The 19,078-nt window shown below is 35.3% G+C and overlaps 1 protein-coding gene across 21 annotated transcripts in view; it reads left to right on the top strand.

Moving 5' to 3' along the window:
* RBMS3 (RNA binding motif single stranded interacting protein 3) overlaps positions 1-19,078 on the top strand; it is a 1,727,904-nt gene that overhangs the window by 1,612,032 nt on the left and 96,794 nt on the right. For 17 of the 21 annotated variants that reach the window (XM_041733599.1, XM_041733601.1, XM_041733598.1 and 14 more), the window contains 2 exons: positions 5,480-5,576; positions 7,800-7,850. In XM_041733599.1, the coding sequence (XP_041589533.1) occupies positions 5,480-5,576; positions 7,800-7,850 (148 nt within the window). The remainder of the gene's footprint in view (positions 1-5,479; positions 5,577-7,799; positions 7,851-19,078) is intronic. The other 4 variants (XM_041733611.1, XM_041733606.1, XM_041733610.1 and 1 more) reach the window with 1 other exon arrangement.

Raw genomic sequence — 19,078 nt, 5'->3', positions numbered from 1 at the left:
AAAAGAAATGATGATAGCAGTTCTCTGGCAGGGGGGCAGACAAAGAAGTACTGCAAAGTAAGTGAGAGAGGGGAGACATATTTTTCACTGTTTATATTTTTACATTCTTTTCAAAAAGAAAAGTAAGTCATAGAACCACAAAGAAAAGGCATTTGCGTTCTTTTTTTTTTTTTTTTTTTTTTTTAAGGCATTTGCGTTCTAATGAGGGATTAGGAAGGCTTATTGATGGAGCACTGACATGAAAATTTCCTCCTAACGATGCCCCACTTCAGAATTAAAGAACATATTTTATGATCCTGTGGTTTCCCATAAGTGTACCAAGCCCCAAGGTTTTCTGAGTATGTGGCTAGGTTGTAAGTAGTAGCTTAAATTGTGTTAAGAGTTAAATATTTTCTGAATTCCATAACCTCTGCATTAACACAGCAACACAGAATTGAAATAAATACTCCCAAATTAGCTCAGCTTTAGCTAATGAAGAACAAACATTTATAAGTACCAACCATGGTGAATCTATCCTGTTTGAACTTAGATGGTAGAAAAATGTCAGTTCTGTCGTCTGCTTGAATCTATCCAAATTATTGCTTAAAAAAATTAGTTCAATGTCACATCTATCTAAGGCTTTGAAGTTTATAGTGAAGAAGTGTCTGTATTACAATGGAAAAATGAAACCTTAGTACTTTTTACTCTAGGCTAACTTACAAGAATAAAAATGTCTATTCTTCTTTCAGAACTGTCTGGCATAAGTCTACAATTTGTTATTACTACTGCCCTATTGCTTTTTTAGCAGTCCAATATGAAATTCCATCACTTTCAAATATGAGTGTGGAGGTGGGAAATAATCACTCCCCATATTCAAAATCTCATCTTTCCAGTGCCCTTTTCAGTGAGAGTTGCTGTAAAAGTCTCGGATTGTTTTATTTGAATAAAATGTATTCTTGGGAGAGACATGGAAAAAAATGTTTTCTATAGCATCGGTTTGCCAGCTGTTGTATATAGGCATTTGATATTAAGTGATACAGAAACCTTATCTTATTACACTAGGAAAGGAATCTAATGTGAAGGATCTGGTGGTATTACAATGAAAATGACCAATAACTTATTAATCTTGTGCTATAGTGTTACCCTAAGGATACCGTTTGTGCTTCTGACTCTAACCATATTGGCTGTGGACATGAAAGACGAGCCAGTACTGTTTATTTCAGTGTGCAAATAGGATTTTGTGTGGTTTTCTTCGGTAAAAAACATTCTACCCTATGTTCACATTATTTTTATTGTCAGTGAAATAAGATTTCACCATGTTACTACTGACTGCCAAATCCCCTGAAGATGACTTTCCTGCAGGCAAAATCATGTCCTCTCAGTGATCTAGACTTGCATATTCTGAACTTCTAGAACCCACTTGCTTTAAATGCCAGAGAACCAAGTAACTCTGCATTACATAAAAATGTTAAGTTTTTTTCAAAGGCCAGCTTTGAATTCTATAGATAGATTATGCTTAGTTAATTCTCTTAGCCACTGTAGCATTTTGTATTTTGTTCAAATGAAATCTCTCCAGAAGCAACTAGTTCATATTCCTAGTTCTCATCCTCAACACTACAACATTTTGGATCAGATCATTTTTAGTGTGGGAGCTGCCCTGTGCATTGAAGGATGTTTAGCTAAATCCCAGACCTCTATCCACTAGATGCAGGTAGCAGCCCCACCACACAGTTGTGACAACCAAAAATATCTCCAGTTCCCACCATCAAATATTCCCTGAGGACCGAAATCACTTCTAGTTTAGGAGCACTGGTCAAAGTATAAAAGGAATACTTTCATACACGTAATGCTATGTGAATAATTTTGGCAAAAAGCTATATATATATATATATATATATATATATATATATATAGTCAATAATTACCTTGTATTAGCTCCAATGCCATGACAAAACACCATTGTTTAGGTGGCTTTAAACAACAAAAATTAATTTATTTTCTTATAGTTCTGTAGGCTAGAAGTTTATGATCAAGTTCTGACTGATTTGATTTCTGGTGAGGGCTCACTTCCTGGCTGGTGGATGACTGTCTTCTCACTGTGTCCTCACCCAGCTTGCTCTCCATGAGTGCTTGTGGACGGAGAGAGCAAGTTCTCTAGTATCCCATCTTATAAGAAGACCAATCCTATCGTGATAGGGGCCCACCCTGTTGACCTCATTTAATCCTGATTTCTTCCAGAGAGGTTCCATTTCTAAATACAGACACATTGAAAGTTAGGATTTCTACATATGCATTTTGGTGTGTGTGTGTGTGTGTGTGTTTTAAAGATTTTATTTATTCATTCATGAAAGACACAGAGAGAGAGGCAGAGACATAGGCAGACGCAGAAGCAGGCTCCTTGCAGGGAGCCTGATGCAGGACTTGATCTCAGGACCCCGGGATCACACCCTGAGCCAAAGGCAGATGCTCAACCACTGAGCCACCCAGGTGTTCCAACATATGCATTTTGGAGGGACCTGAACATTCAGTCTATGACATACTTAAAGAAAATTTTTAAAATCATTATTTTAGATGGTGATAACAGTGATGAAAAAAATCACAGGAGAAGAATAGAGAGAAAATGGGGTGGAGATGATGGTTGCTACTTTAAGCTACAGACCTCTCTGAGGAAAAGAAAGGTGAGTGAGGCCAAATGGAGAAAGAAGTAGCCTTAGGGAGATTTGTGGAAATAAGCATTGTAGGTAGAGAGAATTGTAAGTTTAGTGGCTCAGGACAGAAGTGAGAATGACAGAATTATGCAACAGCAGAAGGTCAGTGTGCCTGGAACCTAGCTGGCTGGTTTTGAGGGGTAGGAGAAAAATACTAGAGAGGTAGGCAGTAGCCTCTTTGTGCTAGCCAATGCCAGAAATGCAGATTTTGTTTTCATGGCAATGAAAAGCCTTTGGAAGATTTTAGGCTGATTAATGTACAGGTAAGATATGATTTAAGTGGCTCAACAGAGACACTCTAAGGAATGTTTTAAAGGCTTACCCATCTTTGGTACACATAGTAAATGATCAACATTTTTTTTTTTTTAATGAACAGGTGGATGTTTGGCTACACAGTAATTGATTTTACTTAGAAGTCAGGATTATTAGATAGAACCTACATAGAATATATATTCACTCCTTATAGTGTACAATTCTGTGAGTTCTGACCAGCATACAGTCATAGAATCACCAGACAAACAAGACAGAACTGTTATATCACTTCTAAAAATTCCTTCATGTATCTTTGTAGTCAGCTCTATCCTCCAAGCTCAGCCTTTGACCTCCACTGATCTATTTCTTTATAGTATTGCATTTTTCATGTTGTGATGTAAGTGGAATTATAAAATATAGGGTCTTTTGAGCCTGACTTCTTTCATTTAGGATAATTCACCTAAGATTCGTCGTATTGAATATATCAGTGGTTCTTTCCTTATTGCTTAGTAGTGTTCTACTGCACAGTTTGTTTATCAGTTCAGTGGAAGGATATTTGGTTTGTTTCCCATTTTTGTCAAGTGCAATCAATAAAGCTGCTATATAAACATTTGCTTTAAGGTTTTTGTGAAAACATGAGGTTTCTTTTGTCTTGAGTTAGTATCTACCACGGGGATTGTTGAGTTCTAAGGTATTTGTGTGTTTAACTTCATAAAAAATTGACAAATTTTCCAAAATGATTGCGCCTTTCTGCATTTCCACCAGCAACAAATGAGAATCTCACTTTGTCTGAACCCTTGCCAGTGCTAGGATTGTCTTTTTTTTTTTTTTTTTTTTTTTTTTTTTTTTTTGTCTTTTTCTTTTTTTGGCCATTCTAATAAGTATGCAACCAATATCATTTTTTTTTAAACTGCAGAACTATAAACTTAGAGGTCTGGTAGATATGGACAGTAAGGATGTAATGTTTCACAGAGTAACTTTTTTAGCTGCAAATTTTAACCAAGAGTGTGGCCTTATAATCCTTGAGAACTATTAGATAAAGTAAATTTAGGACTATAGTCCTCCAATCCTTGCTTGAAGACTTTTACAGACTTTAAGATTAAAGAATTTCTTCTTTGAATCCTGGAAACCTTGAAATCCAACACTCCTACATTCAGTGAGAGTCTTGTAAAATACTTCTTTAGAATGGTAACCCATGAGAGTCTCTATTCAAACTATTAGTGACCTCTGAGGGGTGACGATGTCCCTGACAGCAAAACTCCAACCTCAGTGATGCTATTAAAAAAAAAAATCAGGGATCCCTGGGTGGCGCAGCGGTTTGGCGCCTGCCTTTGGCCCGGGGCGCGATCCTGGAGACCCGGGATCGAATCCCACGTCGGGCTCCCGGTGCATGGAGCCCGCTTCTCCCTCTGCCTATGTCTCTGCTTCTCTCTCTCTCACTGTGTGCCTATCATAAATAAATAAAAAAAATTAAAAAAAAAATAAAAAAAAAAAAAAATCAAAAATAGTAGTTGATTTTTGCTAAGAGGACAGCAAAGTGAGTTAATGATTTTGTTACCCTTGATACCCATTTTCCCAATCTATCCTCACATCAGTGAAATAATCCATCAAAGGAAACTTGGCTTTTTTCCATTCTGTGGCTGGCCATTCTTATCAGTAAGACAGGAAGAAATAAACATGATTTGAAAATCTGCTGACAAATTTGAGCGTAAAGTAACTTATGAACTTGATAAGGTATAGTGTGACCAGAGATGGCTTTGTCACTGATTTAAGTACCTTGAAGCTGCCCTTTGAAAGTTCTGTAGAAAGATCTCATTTGTTAATCCCTGATCTCGCCGAGTATCATTTTATAATTGCTCAACGAAAGGCCCTGAAAGACTCAAAACCTCAGTGTTTTTTATAGAGTCTACACCAGGAGTATATCACAGAGGTCCAGAATCTTCTTGATTGAATCCAGAATATATGCCTATTGCCAGATAGACACAGATCACAAATTGTCCACTTTTTTTTTTTTTCAGGGAGAAAATATTTAGCTTAGTTTCTGCATAAGTTCATGGACTTTTCTGCCTAGCACAAATTATATAGAACTCTCTAGGAGCTGACCCTATTTCTTGAATAAAGAGATAAATGCAATTTGTGTACACATAACATAGGCCATCTTTGTAAAACTTGGTGCTATCATTTTGCTTTTCTCTCAAAGAGCTTTAGCATTACCTTAAAGAGAAAAGAAAGACAAACTAAAAACAATGCCCATGACTTTTCTCCCCCTGTTGGTTAAACATACTATTACACTCACCTGGCTTAAGAAATTTTGTACAGCCAATTTTATAAGATGACTTAAAGTTGTCATTTTGTTCAGAACGATTTATTTCCTTTAGTGGCATCAAATGCTATAAATTTCCTGGATGCTCCTGTTCACAGTTGGTGGAAAAACACAAGGGTGGAACTCTGCCTTTCCCAGAAGTGCTTGGTAGCATTTGATTAGCAGCCAGGCATGCAGCAGCTTCATGAATCTTCTTTTTTTTGTTTTCTGTTTGCAGATTTTATTCTTCACCGTACAGTATTGCAACCAACCGCATGATTCCACAGACATCTATCACGCCATTCATTGCTGCTTCCCCTGTCTCCACATACCAGGTATGTCCGATTTACCTGCACCCAAGGAGAAGTCTTTCTTGCCATTAATAGACTAGGGACACAGATTTTTTTTTTTTACCTGTCCTAAACAATTTAGTCACATCTTAATGTAATAATACTCCAGTTTTAGCCTACACTTTGAAGGGCTTGTTTGCATCTATTTTACTGAATAATAAAGCCCACCATCTCTTCATTCTTCCTGCTGAAATTTTTATGATTATGCTCCTTTCTAGCCAACATTAGTGCAGCCTTCTTGCCGCTGAGAACTTAGTTTGTTGGTTGTCGGTTATTTGGGTGGCCATGTTCCCTATTGTGTCTTCTTTACAAGCACACGTCTGGCATTCCCCTCACTCACTCCAGGATGTTTTATTGTTGTCATCTCATTTTGTCACAGTTGTCCTGTGTGTCCATGTGAAGCTACATGGATAGATGTTAAATCATTTTCCCCAAGAAATAGGGAGGATTCTCAAAATGGTAAAACGTTATTCCTACTTCCTGCTCTTACTTCATTCTCCACCCCAAAGAGGTCAAAAGAGACCTCATGGGTTCCACATGTTGAAAAACAAAAAAGCCAAGACTCCATGTGTGTCCTAAAGCAGATGTTGTAGCCAGTTAATTCTAAGTACACAGTGGATTAACATAGTCTTACTTCTCCCTCAAAAAATACTCCTTGTCTTATTCCTTTGAGTTATCCAATGTGCTATTACTCCCTGCTTCTCTTTACCTCATATTGTTCTTCAGACAATTCTTCTAATTCTAATTAGACAGTGCCTATAGATGCTACATATAGAGAGTGCCTAGTGTCACTTTTCAAAACTTTGGAGAGACAAAGCGAGAGAGAGTGTACGTGCGTGCATGCATGTGTTTCTCTGTATTTTGCAGATGGTGGGGGTGGATGTTTTATGATGGGTAAAACTGTAACGTCGATGACTGCTACTAATTCAGTGAAGTTTCACCTTATTCAACCATTACATACTTCATTTCAGGATGTCTCAACTGTCAGAGCATCAAACTTGAGACTATATACATTTTTCCTTAACTGATTTCCCCTGAAGCAGATCATTTTCATTCTTTTTCTGCACTTAAGATTCTTGATACATGTTGGTGGGTGAACAGAATAGACTTTCATGTGAATTGCATTTGAGGGTCTCAGATTGGCTGATTTCTTAATTGACATTCCTTGGGACCCATGAGGCTATGTGCAGGTGCTGTTCAGTTTTTGTGCTTCCTGCAGGCCTGCCTGGTTGTAGTGTGTGTTTTTTGGGTATTTTTTTTTTGTTTTTACTTATTTTTTTTTAAATCTTGGCCTATGTTTCAGCCAAGACCACCCAATGAGCCCCAGTGTAGAGCACTTTGGTGACATGAAAAAAAATATCCACAGAAAACTGATTTCACTTGGGAGGGCTCGTAAGTAGAACTTAACTCTAGCTCCTTTTTCTTAAAAAAGGAATCAGAACAATTTCCTCTGTTGTTGATTCTCGCCTTTCACCACTTTTTTTTTTTAATCTAAAGTGCTTTGGCAATTTTGTTAGTGTGAGTGTATTGAAAGCAAAGTTTTCAGGGTTCTCAATGTGACAATCAGCCCTTACAAGCTGACTTTCTCATTTGGCTGACAAGGCACATTTCAGAACAGTTGGTTGGCTCAAATTCTCATTTTTATTTGCCATACCAATTACTATGAAAGAAAAAAAAAACACAAATTTACTTAACTTGGGTTTAACCCAAATCTTTTCCCCCAAATTTCTGATTGATCTCTTTAGTTCTTCCCCCAAATTTTACCACTTGGATTTATTTCCAAGATGGGATCACTTGAGAATTTAAATTAGAACCAAAGACAGAAAAAGAGGAAGTCTTAGCTGTCAACTCTCTATTATTTGCTTCTATCCCTGGGAGTTGACCTCGAAGTAGGGGTCCCTGAGGCTTTTCTTTCTAAGACTCTAGCCTTCAACACCAACCTCAAAATATGTTCCAAGGCCCAGCCTGGTCAATGTAGGCACTATAGCCAGTACTGGTGAAGTAGGAATTCGCTTTACATTTCACTATGTTTCAGGGACCAAATTAATCAGGTCCAAGAATTTCCTTTCTATTCCTAGTTCTGAGTATTAATTAGCTGTAAAGTCAGATGGATTCCACTTTCTTTTGACCTAGTGTGACTCCACTGAACACAAGAACCAAGTTCTCTCTGTGATTGCTTTGTGCTAATAAATGCTGTTTGATGCATAGGTCCAGAGTACTTCATGGATGCCTCATCCGCCATACGTTATGCAACCAACAGTAAGTGTTCTCAGTCACCTGAGGCTAAATATTTCTATTATCCAAGTGCAAGCTTTTGTAATGCATAGAAAGGAAGCTTTTGGGGTGAAGCTTTTGTTATTTTCCATACCTCTTTCAGGCAGCCATATTTTTCAGGTGAAAAGCTGTTCCTGAAATTCTACAAAAGCATGTACAACAGATAGATGGCAGAGTTAGAGAGAGAGAGAGAGGTGAAAGAAAGAGAAAGAGTGAGATGAGAGAGAGAGAGAGGGATGAGACAAAGAGAGAACAAACTTTATTGGAGGAAATAGCAGTCAACCTTCTAAGCTGATGTCTACCACTTGTCATGAATGGGGAATTTCTACTTCATGCAGGAATTCTGAACTCTGGACAATTAAATCCATTTATAGGGGAAAAGTCTTTCTGTTTTACTTCTCTTGTTATTCTCTGTTCTCTTTGGATGCAGTTTGATGTGCTTTGGGGGCAATTTTTAGTATCATGGCCTACCTTTGACTCAAAGCAAGATATTTGAAACATGAAGATAGTTGTGTACTAATAGATGAAGATATAGACAGAAAGCAAGGTTGCTAAATGATTTTTTTTTATGTTAACTAACTAGAGCCATTCTCTTCTTCTTTAGTGGAAAAATCTCTTATAAAAATATTCAAACTCTATTTTCCACTTGCTATGTTTCCCATTTTGTGGCACAATATTGTATCAGTCCCAGGGAAAATATTACATATTTCATTAGAATCTAGGCTGAAGGCTAATGATTCCATTTGTCTTTGTCCAGGTCTTCCAGGTTTTCTAGTTCTGTAGAAGTTAAGAGAGAGTAATTTCTATAGCAATATATTCATGAGAATGAGAAGTAGGGGTAGGGCACTAGACATAAAAACATGTGACAAAGGCCGTGGTATACTCTCCTCGGCATGCTCACATCTGTGCTTTTGTTTCCGTTTCTGTCACTTTATTAACGAGACTATTGGAAAGATCAAATGATACCATATGTAAAAATAGTTTTTAAAGTATGACATGCTATGCATTATTATTGACATTACTCTCCTAGTAGAATGTATTAGTTGCAGAAAGAAAAAACAATGCTACATTTTAACACATTTTAAAGCTAAATATCAATAAGGTAGCACACATTAAAGACCAGGGAACTAAATTCAGAGGCATCCGTTTCTTGGAGTTTCTTGGATCATAGCACCTGGTTTTCATTTGTGAGCTTTGTCCATTTTTTAAAGAAAATAAGGAACATTACACATTGCTCTTAATGTTTTGATAGTTTGTTTTTTATTTAAAGAATAAAATGTATATAACTTAGTACAGCAGAACTTTAGCCCATATTTTGCAAATTCCTCTATTTACTCTTATTTATACACCTTGGGGGCTTCCTGAGTTCATCTGGTCTATGTTCTGTAAATCATACCAACATACAATGAATTCAGGCTACCCTTTCCAATTCAAGTCATGAGATAAAATACAATATACAATGCCAAACCAACATATAGCACAGAGTGAACCAATACAGGGAAAGAGAAGTTTGGTCGAGTTATAAAGTGGAGAGTCTCTAAAAGGAAACAGCTACCTTATAAAGATAATATGTTCATCTACAGGGCACTAATGCTAGTTCAGTCCTCACACTGAGGTGAAGCATAATCTCACTTTGGCCAAAGGGAATCCACCTCCGGCAAAACCCAAATATTTTCCCAGATATCAAAATATGTAAGATTCTACTAGTACTTCTAGAACTATGAGCAGAAGGGAAGATGTTTGTATATGTCTTTATTTCACCTGTCACTCAGGACAGTAGCAAAATTTTTCTTCCTCTCCCCCTCCATCCTAGCATGGCTTCAGCCCCATTTTTTTTTGATATGTTATTTCTCATACATCTTCCTCCAGTGATAGCTCTGTGTGTGTGTGTGTTTGTGTGTGTGTGTGTGTGTGTGTGTGTGAATTTATCCCCTTGGATATTCCTTGCTATGTCTTCTGCTCACTGATATCTTATCACTTCCCATGACTAGACAGTGCATCATGTTTGAGTTTAGGTTACTTGGTTTAAAATACAATATTTGTGGCTGGGACGGATTCCTGGAAAAAGGAGTGCCTAGGCCACCCACCACTTTGTTGTTTTTAACATGGAATAATTGGTTAAACAGTGTCATGGAAACAGAGTTTGTGCCATCAATCTTTTCCCTTTAACAGTTTTGCTAGTTGTCTATATTGTATAAATAACCTTACCCAACCCATATTAGTTTCATCATCAAAATGAGGTTAAATATAACTGTATGACACTAAAATACAAGAATACTTAAGCAATCTAAGGCAGATACACCAAATACCTGAATCTAAAGAGATAGGATAAATGAACAACATGATGATTAATAGGGTGAGTTGTTGGTCTCTTTGAGATAGGAAACCTTTCTCTGTTATGGAACTCTGGGCAATTAAACTTTCTGAGTCACAGTTTCCTCATCTGTAATATAGACATACTAATGCTTAAATAATTATGCACTTTAGTTCATGAAAGGAAATAAAGTGTAAAACTCCTAAATTTTCCTGGCAGATAGCAAACACTTGGAAAATTACTATTATTATTATAGTTATATAAGGGCATTGAATGTTATACTTGAGATTAGCCCAATTACATAAAATGGGAGTTGGTATGGAAGAAAGTTAAGAATAAGCAATAATCACCTATTTCTACCATGTTCATACTACTTATTTAGCTTACTTTGCTAATGAGTTTTTAGAGATAGCTTCTATGGCTATAAATCAGACAAATTTCTAGATTGGTGCTTTTTTCATTTACTTATTAAACTATTTAATACCGAAGCTAGGGAAAAAAGGCCTATCAGGTACCTTCTTGTTGTCAGTAACTGGAACCTGCTTTACAAATAAATTCAAGGTATCACTATCTACATATCTCAAATATGTTTCTGATTTTCTTACAACTGTTCTCTTTCATGTTTTCTCTCCCACCATTTTGAGAAAATCTTGTGTATAAGCTCTAAGTGTAAGCATGTTTCTCTCCCATCACTGTGAATGCACACTGACTCCTACACTGGATCCAGAAGCCCTTCCGGTTCTCTTTCAGGCTTAACTCAAAGGACTCCAAGATTCTATCTTTTTTTTAAAAAAAATATTTTATGTATTTATTCATGAGAGACACAGAGAGAGAGAGAGAAAGAGAAAGGCAGAGACACATGCAGGTGGAGAAGCAGACTCCCTGCAGGGAGCCTGATATGGGACTCCAGTCCAGGACCACAGGATTATGACCTGAGCAAAAGACAGATGCTCAGCCACTGAGCCACCCAGGTGCTCCAGGATTTCAATCAGGCTTGTATCCAAAGAGGCTTTAGGAAAGTCTTAAAGTAGAACACTGTGTCTCTGGTCTTTACCTAGATGAATGGTTAAAATGGGGGGAGGGGCAGGGGAGGATACAGGTAAGTATAAGCAAGAGATAAATGAAATGATGCAAGAAAGAAAAGGAGTAGGCAAAGGACAAGAGAACAGAAAGAGTAAGCATAAAGTTGAAATGTGCCATTTAAATTTGTTTCTTTAGAGATTTAATTTTCTAAGGTGTGTGTATTATTTTTTGTAGATTTAAAAAAAGATTCTGAGAGAGAGGCCTTTCACTTTTTTTTTTCTTGAAAGAGGGAGAGAGGATAGGGAGGGGCTGAGAGAGAGGGAGAGGGAGAAAGAATCTTAAGCAGGCTCCATGCCCAGCAGCCCCACACAGCACTCCGTTTCACCACCCTGAGATCATGACCTGGGCAGAAATCAAGAGTCCCATGCTTAACTGACTGAGCCACCCAGGCTCCCTGAGGCCTTTCACTCTTAATGAAGACAGGATAAAAGTCTCCTGGACTGTGTTATAACTATCATCCTGGTATTTGTGCAAGAAAACAGTTCTCTGTCAGTTAGTGGGCTCTGGGACCTTATCAAGTCTCCTGGTAAATTGTCAGACCCCACCAAGGACAGCAAAATCATTTCTGTTCACAATTTGCCGTTGTTCTCCTGAACAGATACTGAGGAAAGAGCATTGCTAGATGAGATTAAGAACTCACATTTTGCTGTGAGAAAGTAAAAAATGCTGACTTTGTCATGCAATCGGTTATTCGTTGCAGCTTCTCAGTGCAGACTTCTATACTATACTTTGAAATTCCCCATCACACTGACAGAATTTTAATAGATGATGGATTGCACCAAATATCTACTCTGCATAGCATCCCGTTACATTGAAATCTTATATGAATGCGCAATTGAAATTCCTGTGTTGCGATACATTGGATATTTTGTTAAATCTGTGCTGACAAGGCAAAAAGATGATAGTTCCCAAGAAGAAGCATAGTCCTATTCCCTTAAATTGTATTTAGGCTCATTTGAATCATAAATCTTCTGTTCTTCATACGGTTAGCATTATTTTATCTCAAGGAGAAAGGTCAGCTTTCATTTTTACTTAATTACAGATCGGTCATCTAATTACAGTATTCTAAGAAATGCAAGATGCCCTATTGAATCATTGGATGATTTGTTGCCATGCATAGCTAAATTACGACTTTTATTATTAATAAACCTTAAATTTATAGTGAAAGAGTAAATATAAACTCCTCCTCTATAAGGCTGTTCAAGAAAGCTCCAGAACATTTGATTAGGTCATTCCTTATCATCAAACAGACAAGGCCTAAGGCTTAATTTTATAGGTTGTAGCCTACAAATTTATAGGTGTGTTTTCTGTAAAAGCATATCACCTAATGTGGAAAGAATATTAATATCATTTGAATTCTGTTCAAAAAGCAAGGTTTTCAGATATTACCCTTTTACTCCAATAGTTTTGCTGAGCAACAATCCTAAATCTCAGTTTCATTAGCAAAGTAACGATGTCAAGATGCTTTTGCTATCAAAGGGGTTAACTTGGTAAATATACATCTGCAGGCCAAATCTTTTTTTTTAACTACATAGCAAAAATAGAACAACAGTGACTCTAACCCATATATACTATTTCTACTGGAAGAGAATTCAAATGAGTGGAGCATCTTCTTTAGAGCACCACCTCCTTTTAAATATACTGCTGGGATAAAGTGAATACCAACAAAACCATTTCCACAGAAAGTCTCTTTGACATTAACTACTGTTAAAAAAAAAAAGTAGTGCTGGCTCTCCATTTTTAAATGTAAATTCAAAATTACAGGAAGTTTAAAGAAATAATCTTTAAAAACCTGTTAAACAATAAATTCAAGACTAATAATTCATAAGTGCATAGAGCATAAAAGACTTTCCACTTACCAATTCTACTCTCCAGAAATAAATCTAGTAAATAAATTTTATGTTACTATCCAATTTTTATGCATACAAAAGTCTGTGTACTTGTGTGTAAAAGTGAATGTAATTTTAATATCTATACAGCATCACTCTAAAAATATTGTGTTGTAACTACCTTTATTTTTTCCCAATAACAGAATGTCCTGGATGTCACTGCATGAGTCACATATAGAACCACGTCAATTTTTTTTTAACACTTCATAATATGCCATTATATAAATGCCCCAAAAAGTATTTAACCAATTTCCTATTCACAGTTCTTTAAGTTGCTTCAAGTACTTGCTCATAAACTAAAGACTGTAATATTGAGCACTTGTGAGAAAATATGTGTAGGATAAATTGCTGATACAAAAAGTATGTGTTTAAGTATTTTAAGGTATGATTATACATTATTGTCAAATTACACTTCAAGTAAGAGTGTTTATTTCTCCATGGCCTCAATTAACACTGGGCATTCTCAAGTTTCAAATATTTTGTTAATGTGATGAATAGTGAATGCTACTTTACTCATGTTTCACTATTATTTCTCAGTACTAGAGGAGTTGAGTTGCTTTTCATGTTCATTAACAATTTTTTTTTCCCTCGGAGCTCCAAATTCATGTGCTTTGGTCATTTATCTTTTGGGGTAATCATCTCCTATTTTAAAAATATGTTATTGCAGTTAGTTAACATTGTCATAGGTAATTTAGGTAATTTCTGTTTACTTTTAATGTTTTGACATTCATCATGCAGAACTTTAGTGTTTAGTGTTTAATGTTTATCAGTTTTTCCCTTTAGGACAAGGGTCACCAATTTTTTTTTTTCTGTAAAGATCCAAACAATGAATGTGGTCAGTTTTGTGAGCTGTCTGATCTCTTTCACACCTAGGCAGTGCTGTGGCTGTAGAGTGAAGGCAGCCACAGACAATACAGAAATGAATTGGCATGGCTGAGTTTCAAGAAACTTTGTTTACAGAAATAGGTGAGGGCCATATTTGGTTCATAGGCAGTGTTTTGCCAGCCCATGCTTTAGAGCATCTGGACTGCCATATGAAATATCTTATTAAATATAAGATTTAAGGGATCCCTGGGTGGCGCAGCGGTTTAGTGCCTGCCTTTGGCTCAGGGCGTGATCCTGGAGACCCGGGATCGAATCCCACATCGGGCTCCCGGTGCATGGAGCCTGCTTCTCCCTCGGCCTATGTCTCTGCCTCTGTGTGTGTGTGTGTGTGTGACTATCATAAATAAATAAAAAAAAAATTTTTTAATATAAGATTTAAAACACCATAGGTTAAAAATAAATAATAAAACACTCTATGTCTTTGTTTAATGTTTTTGTTGTTACTTTTGTTTTTTGAGTTTAATAACTTTTTTAAATCGAGATATAATTGACATAAAACATTTTATCACCATATGTTTTATTATAGTAAATTTTATTCCAAAGTTTTTTACTTTTGGAGTTTGTTTTGCAGTATGGTATGAGATTATGGTCCAACTTTTTTTCCCCAAATGGATAACCAATATCATAACAACTTTTGTCATATAAATCACCTACATTTCCTCCATTGATATACAATTTTATTCCAATTTTTATCATACAATAACTCTCTTTATATCTTTGGTATATTTCTGGACTCAATTCTGTTCTGTTGATATACTTTTTGACCATTACTCTAGTATTTTAATTAACACTTTATAACACCATATATACCTGACAGGACTCAATCCCTGACATTATTTTTTGTTGTTGTTTCTCAATAATTTTTTGAATTTATATATTAATTATGGGAAATATAAAAATATAACATACATACAATGAATTTTTCTAAGAAAAAAATAAGTCTTTCCTTTTAATCAAGATTTTTTATTTTTCCCCCTAGCTTTATTGAGGTATAACTGACAAATAAAATTGTAAAATACTTAAAGTAAGTGTGTTGTGATTTGATACGTATATACATTATGGTAGGACTCCCACCATCTAGGTAATTAACACATCCACTATCTTACATATTTATCTTGTGTGTGTGTGTGTGTGTGTGTGTGTGTGTGTTAGAGAGCATTTTAGTTCATTCTCTTAGCAAAATTTAATTATATAATATAGCCTTATGAACTACAGTCATCATGATTTACTTAGATCCTCAGACTATTTATCTTATAGCTGAAAGTTGGTACTCTCTTACACACCTCTCCTTATTTTCCCCAATCTCCCCAAACCCTGGCAAACACTTTTCTTTTCTATACCTCTATGAGTTTGGGTTGATTGATTGATGTATTTATTCATTTTAGATTTCACATATAAGTGATAACATGCAATATTTATCTTTCTCTTCCAGGCTTATTTCACTTACTATAATGCCCTCAAGATTCATCTATGTTATCACAAATGGCAGAATTTCCTTCTTTCTTACAGATGATAATATTCCATTGTATATATATATACAATATCTTTACCCATCCATCCATAGACAGACACTTAGGTTGTTTCCATATTTTGGCTATTGTGATATTGTGCAAAACTGCAATGAACACAGAAGTGTAGATATCTCTTTGGGATCCTGCTTTCATTTTCTTGAATATATCCCACGAGTGGGATTCCTATATCGTATGCAGTTCTATTTGTTAGTTTTTGAGGAACCTTCATACTGTTTTCCATAGTGGCTGGGCTGCATCAATTTACATTCCCATCAACAGGGCACAAGGGTTTCCTTTCTGTATATTCTTAGTAACACATGTTAACTCTTGTCTTTTTCATAATAGTCATTTTGACAGCAGTGAGGTGATATCTCATTATGGTTTTGATTTGCATTTCCCTAATGATTAAAGATGTTGAGCACCTTTTCATGTGCCTGCTGGGCATTTGAATTCTTTCTTGGAAAAATACCCATTCAGTTCTTCTGCTAATTTTAAAAATCAGATTGTTTCGTTTTCCACTATGGAGTTGTATGTATGAGTTTATTGTATATTTTGGATATTAACCCCTTATCAGATACAGGATTTGTCAATATTTTTCCCCATTCTATAATCTGCCTTTTCATTTTGTTGATGGTTTCCTTTGTTGTATAAAAGCTTTTTAGTTTGATGGAATCCCACTTGTTTATTTTTGCTTTTGTGCCTCTATTGTGGTGTCAAAATCAAAAACATCATTTCCTAGACCAAGGTCAAGGAACTTACCCCTTAAGTTTTCGTCTAGAGGTTGTATAGTTTCAGGTCTTCTGTTCAAGTCTTAATCCAATTTGGGTTGATTTTTGTGTATGGTGTAAGATAGGGATGCAGTTTCATTTTTTTGCATGTGGCTGTCTAGTTTTCACTAGACTAAACACTGTTTATTGAAGACTATTCCCATTTTATATTCTTGGCAACTTTGTTGTAAATTAATTGACCATATGGTGATGGGTTTATTTCTGGATTCTCTATTTTGTTTCGTTGGTCTATATGTCTGTTTTATGCCAATTCCATATTTTACTATAGCTTTGTAACGTAGTTTGAAATCAGGAAGTATATGTGCACAACTTTATTCTTTTTTGCCAGGATTGCTATGGCTATTCAGGGTCCTTTGTGGTTCCATACAAATTTTAGGATTATTTACTTTATTTCTATAAAAAATACCATTGGAATTTTGATAGAGGTCGCATTGAATCTATAGATTGCTTTCAGTAGACTGGGCATTTTAACAATATTAATTCTTCCAATTCGTGATCATGGAATATCATGCCATTTATTTGTGTCTTCTTCAATTTATTTCATCCCTGGTTAAGCTTAATCCTAGGTAATATTATTATTTTTGATGAAGTTGTAAATGAAATTGTTTTCTTAATTTGTCTTTCTAATAGTTTGTTGTTAGTGTATAGAAATGCAACTGAATTTTGTATTTTGATTTTGTATACTGAAACTGTACTGAATTTGTTTATTTGTCCTAAAAGTTTTTGGTACAGTCTTTAGAATTTTATATATTTAATATTATGCCATCAGCAAATAGAGAATTGTACATCTTCATTTCTAATTTGGATGCCTTTTATTTCTTTTTCTTGCCTAATTGCTCTGGCTAGGACTTTCAGTACTATGTTGAATAAAAGTGATGAGAGTGAGCATCCATTTCTTATTCCTGATCTTAGAGGAAAAGCTTTCAGCTTTACACTGTTAAGTTCATGTTAGCTGTGGCTTTCTTATATATGGCCTTTATTATGTTGAGGTACATTTCCTCTATACGTAGTTTGTTGAGAATTTTTATCATGAGTTCATGAATGGATGGGAAATTTTGTCAAATACTTTTTTTTTTTTTTTTTTTTTTTGTCAAATACTTTTTATGTGTCTTTTTACCTGTCTGCTGTGGTATCAGGGTAATGCTGGTCTTGTAAAATGAGTTTGGGAGTACTTTTGGACATCTTCATCTTCTCTTCTCTTTTTTGGACAAGTTTGGGAATCAATTCTTCTTTAAAGATTTAGTAGAATTCACCAGTGAACTCATGTGATCCTGGACTTTTGTCTGTTGGGAGGCTTTTCATTACTGATTCAATCTCCTTAGTAGTAACTGGTCATTCAGGTTTTCTATTTCTTCATGATTCAGTCTTCATAGGTTTAATGTTTCTAGTAATTTGCCATTTCTTTTGGATTGTCCTTTTTTTTTTTTTTTTTTGGTGTGTAATTGATCATAGTAGTCTCTCATGAGCCTTTGTTTTTGTGTGGAATTAATTGTAGTGTCTTTCCCTTTCATTTCTAACTTTGTCTAAGTCCTCTGTTTTTCTGGATAAGTCTAGATAAAGGTTTGTCTATTTTGCTTATCTTTTAAAAAAAAAACAGCTTTTAGTTTCATTGATCTTTTCTTTCTGTTGTCTTTTTAGTCTCTATTTCATTTATTTCTGCTATGATTTTCTTGTTATATTTCCTTCTACAAACTTTATTTATTCATTTTCTACTTCCTTGAGGTACAAGATTAGGTTGTTTATTTGAGCTCTTTCTTTTTTCTTAGTATAGGCTTTTATTTCTATGAACTTCCCTCTTAAAAATTACTTTTGTTGTATCTCATAATTTTTGATATGCTATATTTCCATTTTCATTAATCTCAAGACTTTTTAATTTTCTTTCAATTTCTTCTTTGACTCATTTTTGTTTAGTAACATATTGTTTAATCAAGAATTATTTTATGTCTTTTGAGTCCCTTAATAGAGTAGTAAATTTTCCTCCATATATGCCCTATAAACTTCTCAAACTTTCCCATGTCAATGAATTTTTTATCTCCTCTAATTAAATTTTCTTACCAATCCAAAAAATAAAATGCCTTTTATAAAGCTGAGTTACCCAAATAAGATAAGGAAACGATTAATGCTCACACGTTATATCTGGTTATTGTGTCCTTTAAGTCTCTTTTGATATAACAGGGTTTTTTTTTTCTTGTGTTTCTGGTTAGCTGCTTTGCAGGGCGTCCAACCTTTAAGAAATGTGTGATTTAGTCTTCATGGCATTGTTTATCCTGTACATCTGCCCCATATGTGAAATGATTTTATAGCCAACTATTTTTCTGAATTTTTCTATTATTTTCAGTAGACAATTTTTCACTAATTCTCAAGTTTTCCAGGCCATCAAAATAACTTCATTTTCTACCTCATTTCAGTTATTTTTATTTCACAGTCCTTTTTCTCACCCAGTTTTATTGCAGTATATTCTTTGATTAATTCTTTATCTTAATTAGAATGCCACTATGAATTGTTTGGTTTTTATTGTAAATATTGAATTTAATCAAAGTTCTTTGTGATGCCTGGATGGCTCAGTGGTTGAGCGTCTGCCTTTGGCTCAGGCTGTGATCCCAGGTCGGGGAATCGAGTCCTGCATCAGGATCCTGCTTCTCCCTCTGCATATGTCTCTGCCTTCTCTCTGTGTCTCTCATGAATAAATAAAAACTTTAAAAAATAAAAAGTTCTTTGAGAAAATTTTGAGTTTTTAAAATTA

This window comes from Vulpes lagopus, chromosome 19 (assembly GCF_018345385.1).
Source record: "Vulpes lagopus strain Blue_001 chromosome 19, ASM1834538v1, whole genome shotgun sequence".
Taxonomy (NCBI): Eukaryota; Metazoa; Chordata; class Mammalia; order Carnivora; family Canidae; genus Vulpes; species Vulpes lagopus.
This window is presented reverse-complemented; position numbering and strand designations above follow the sequence as displayed.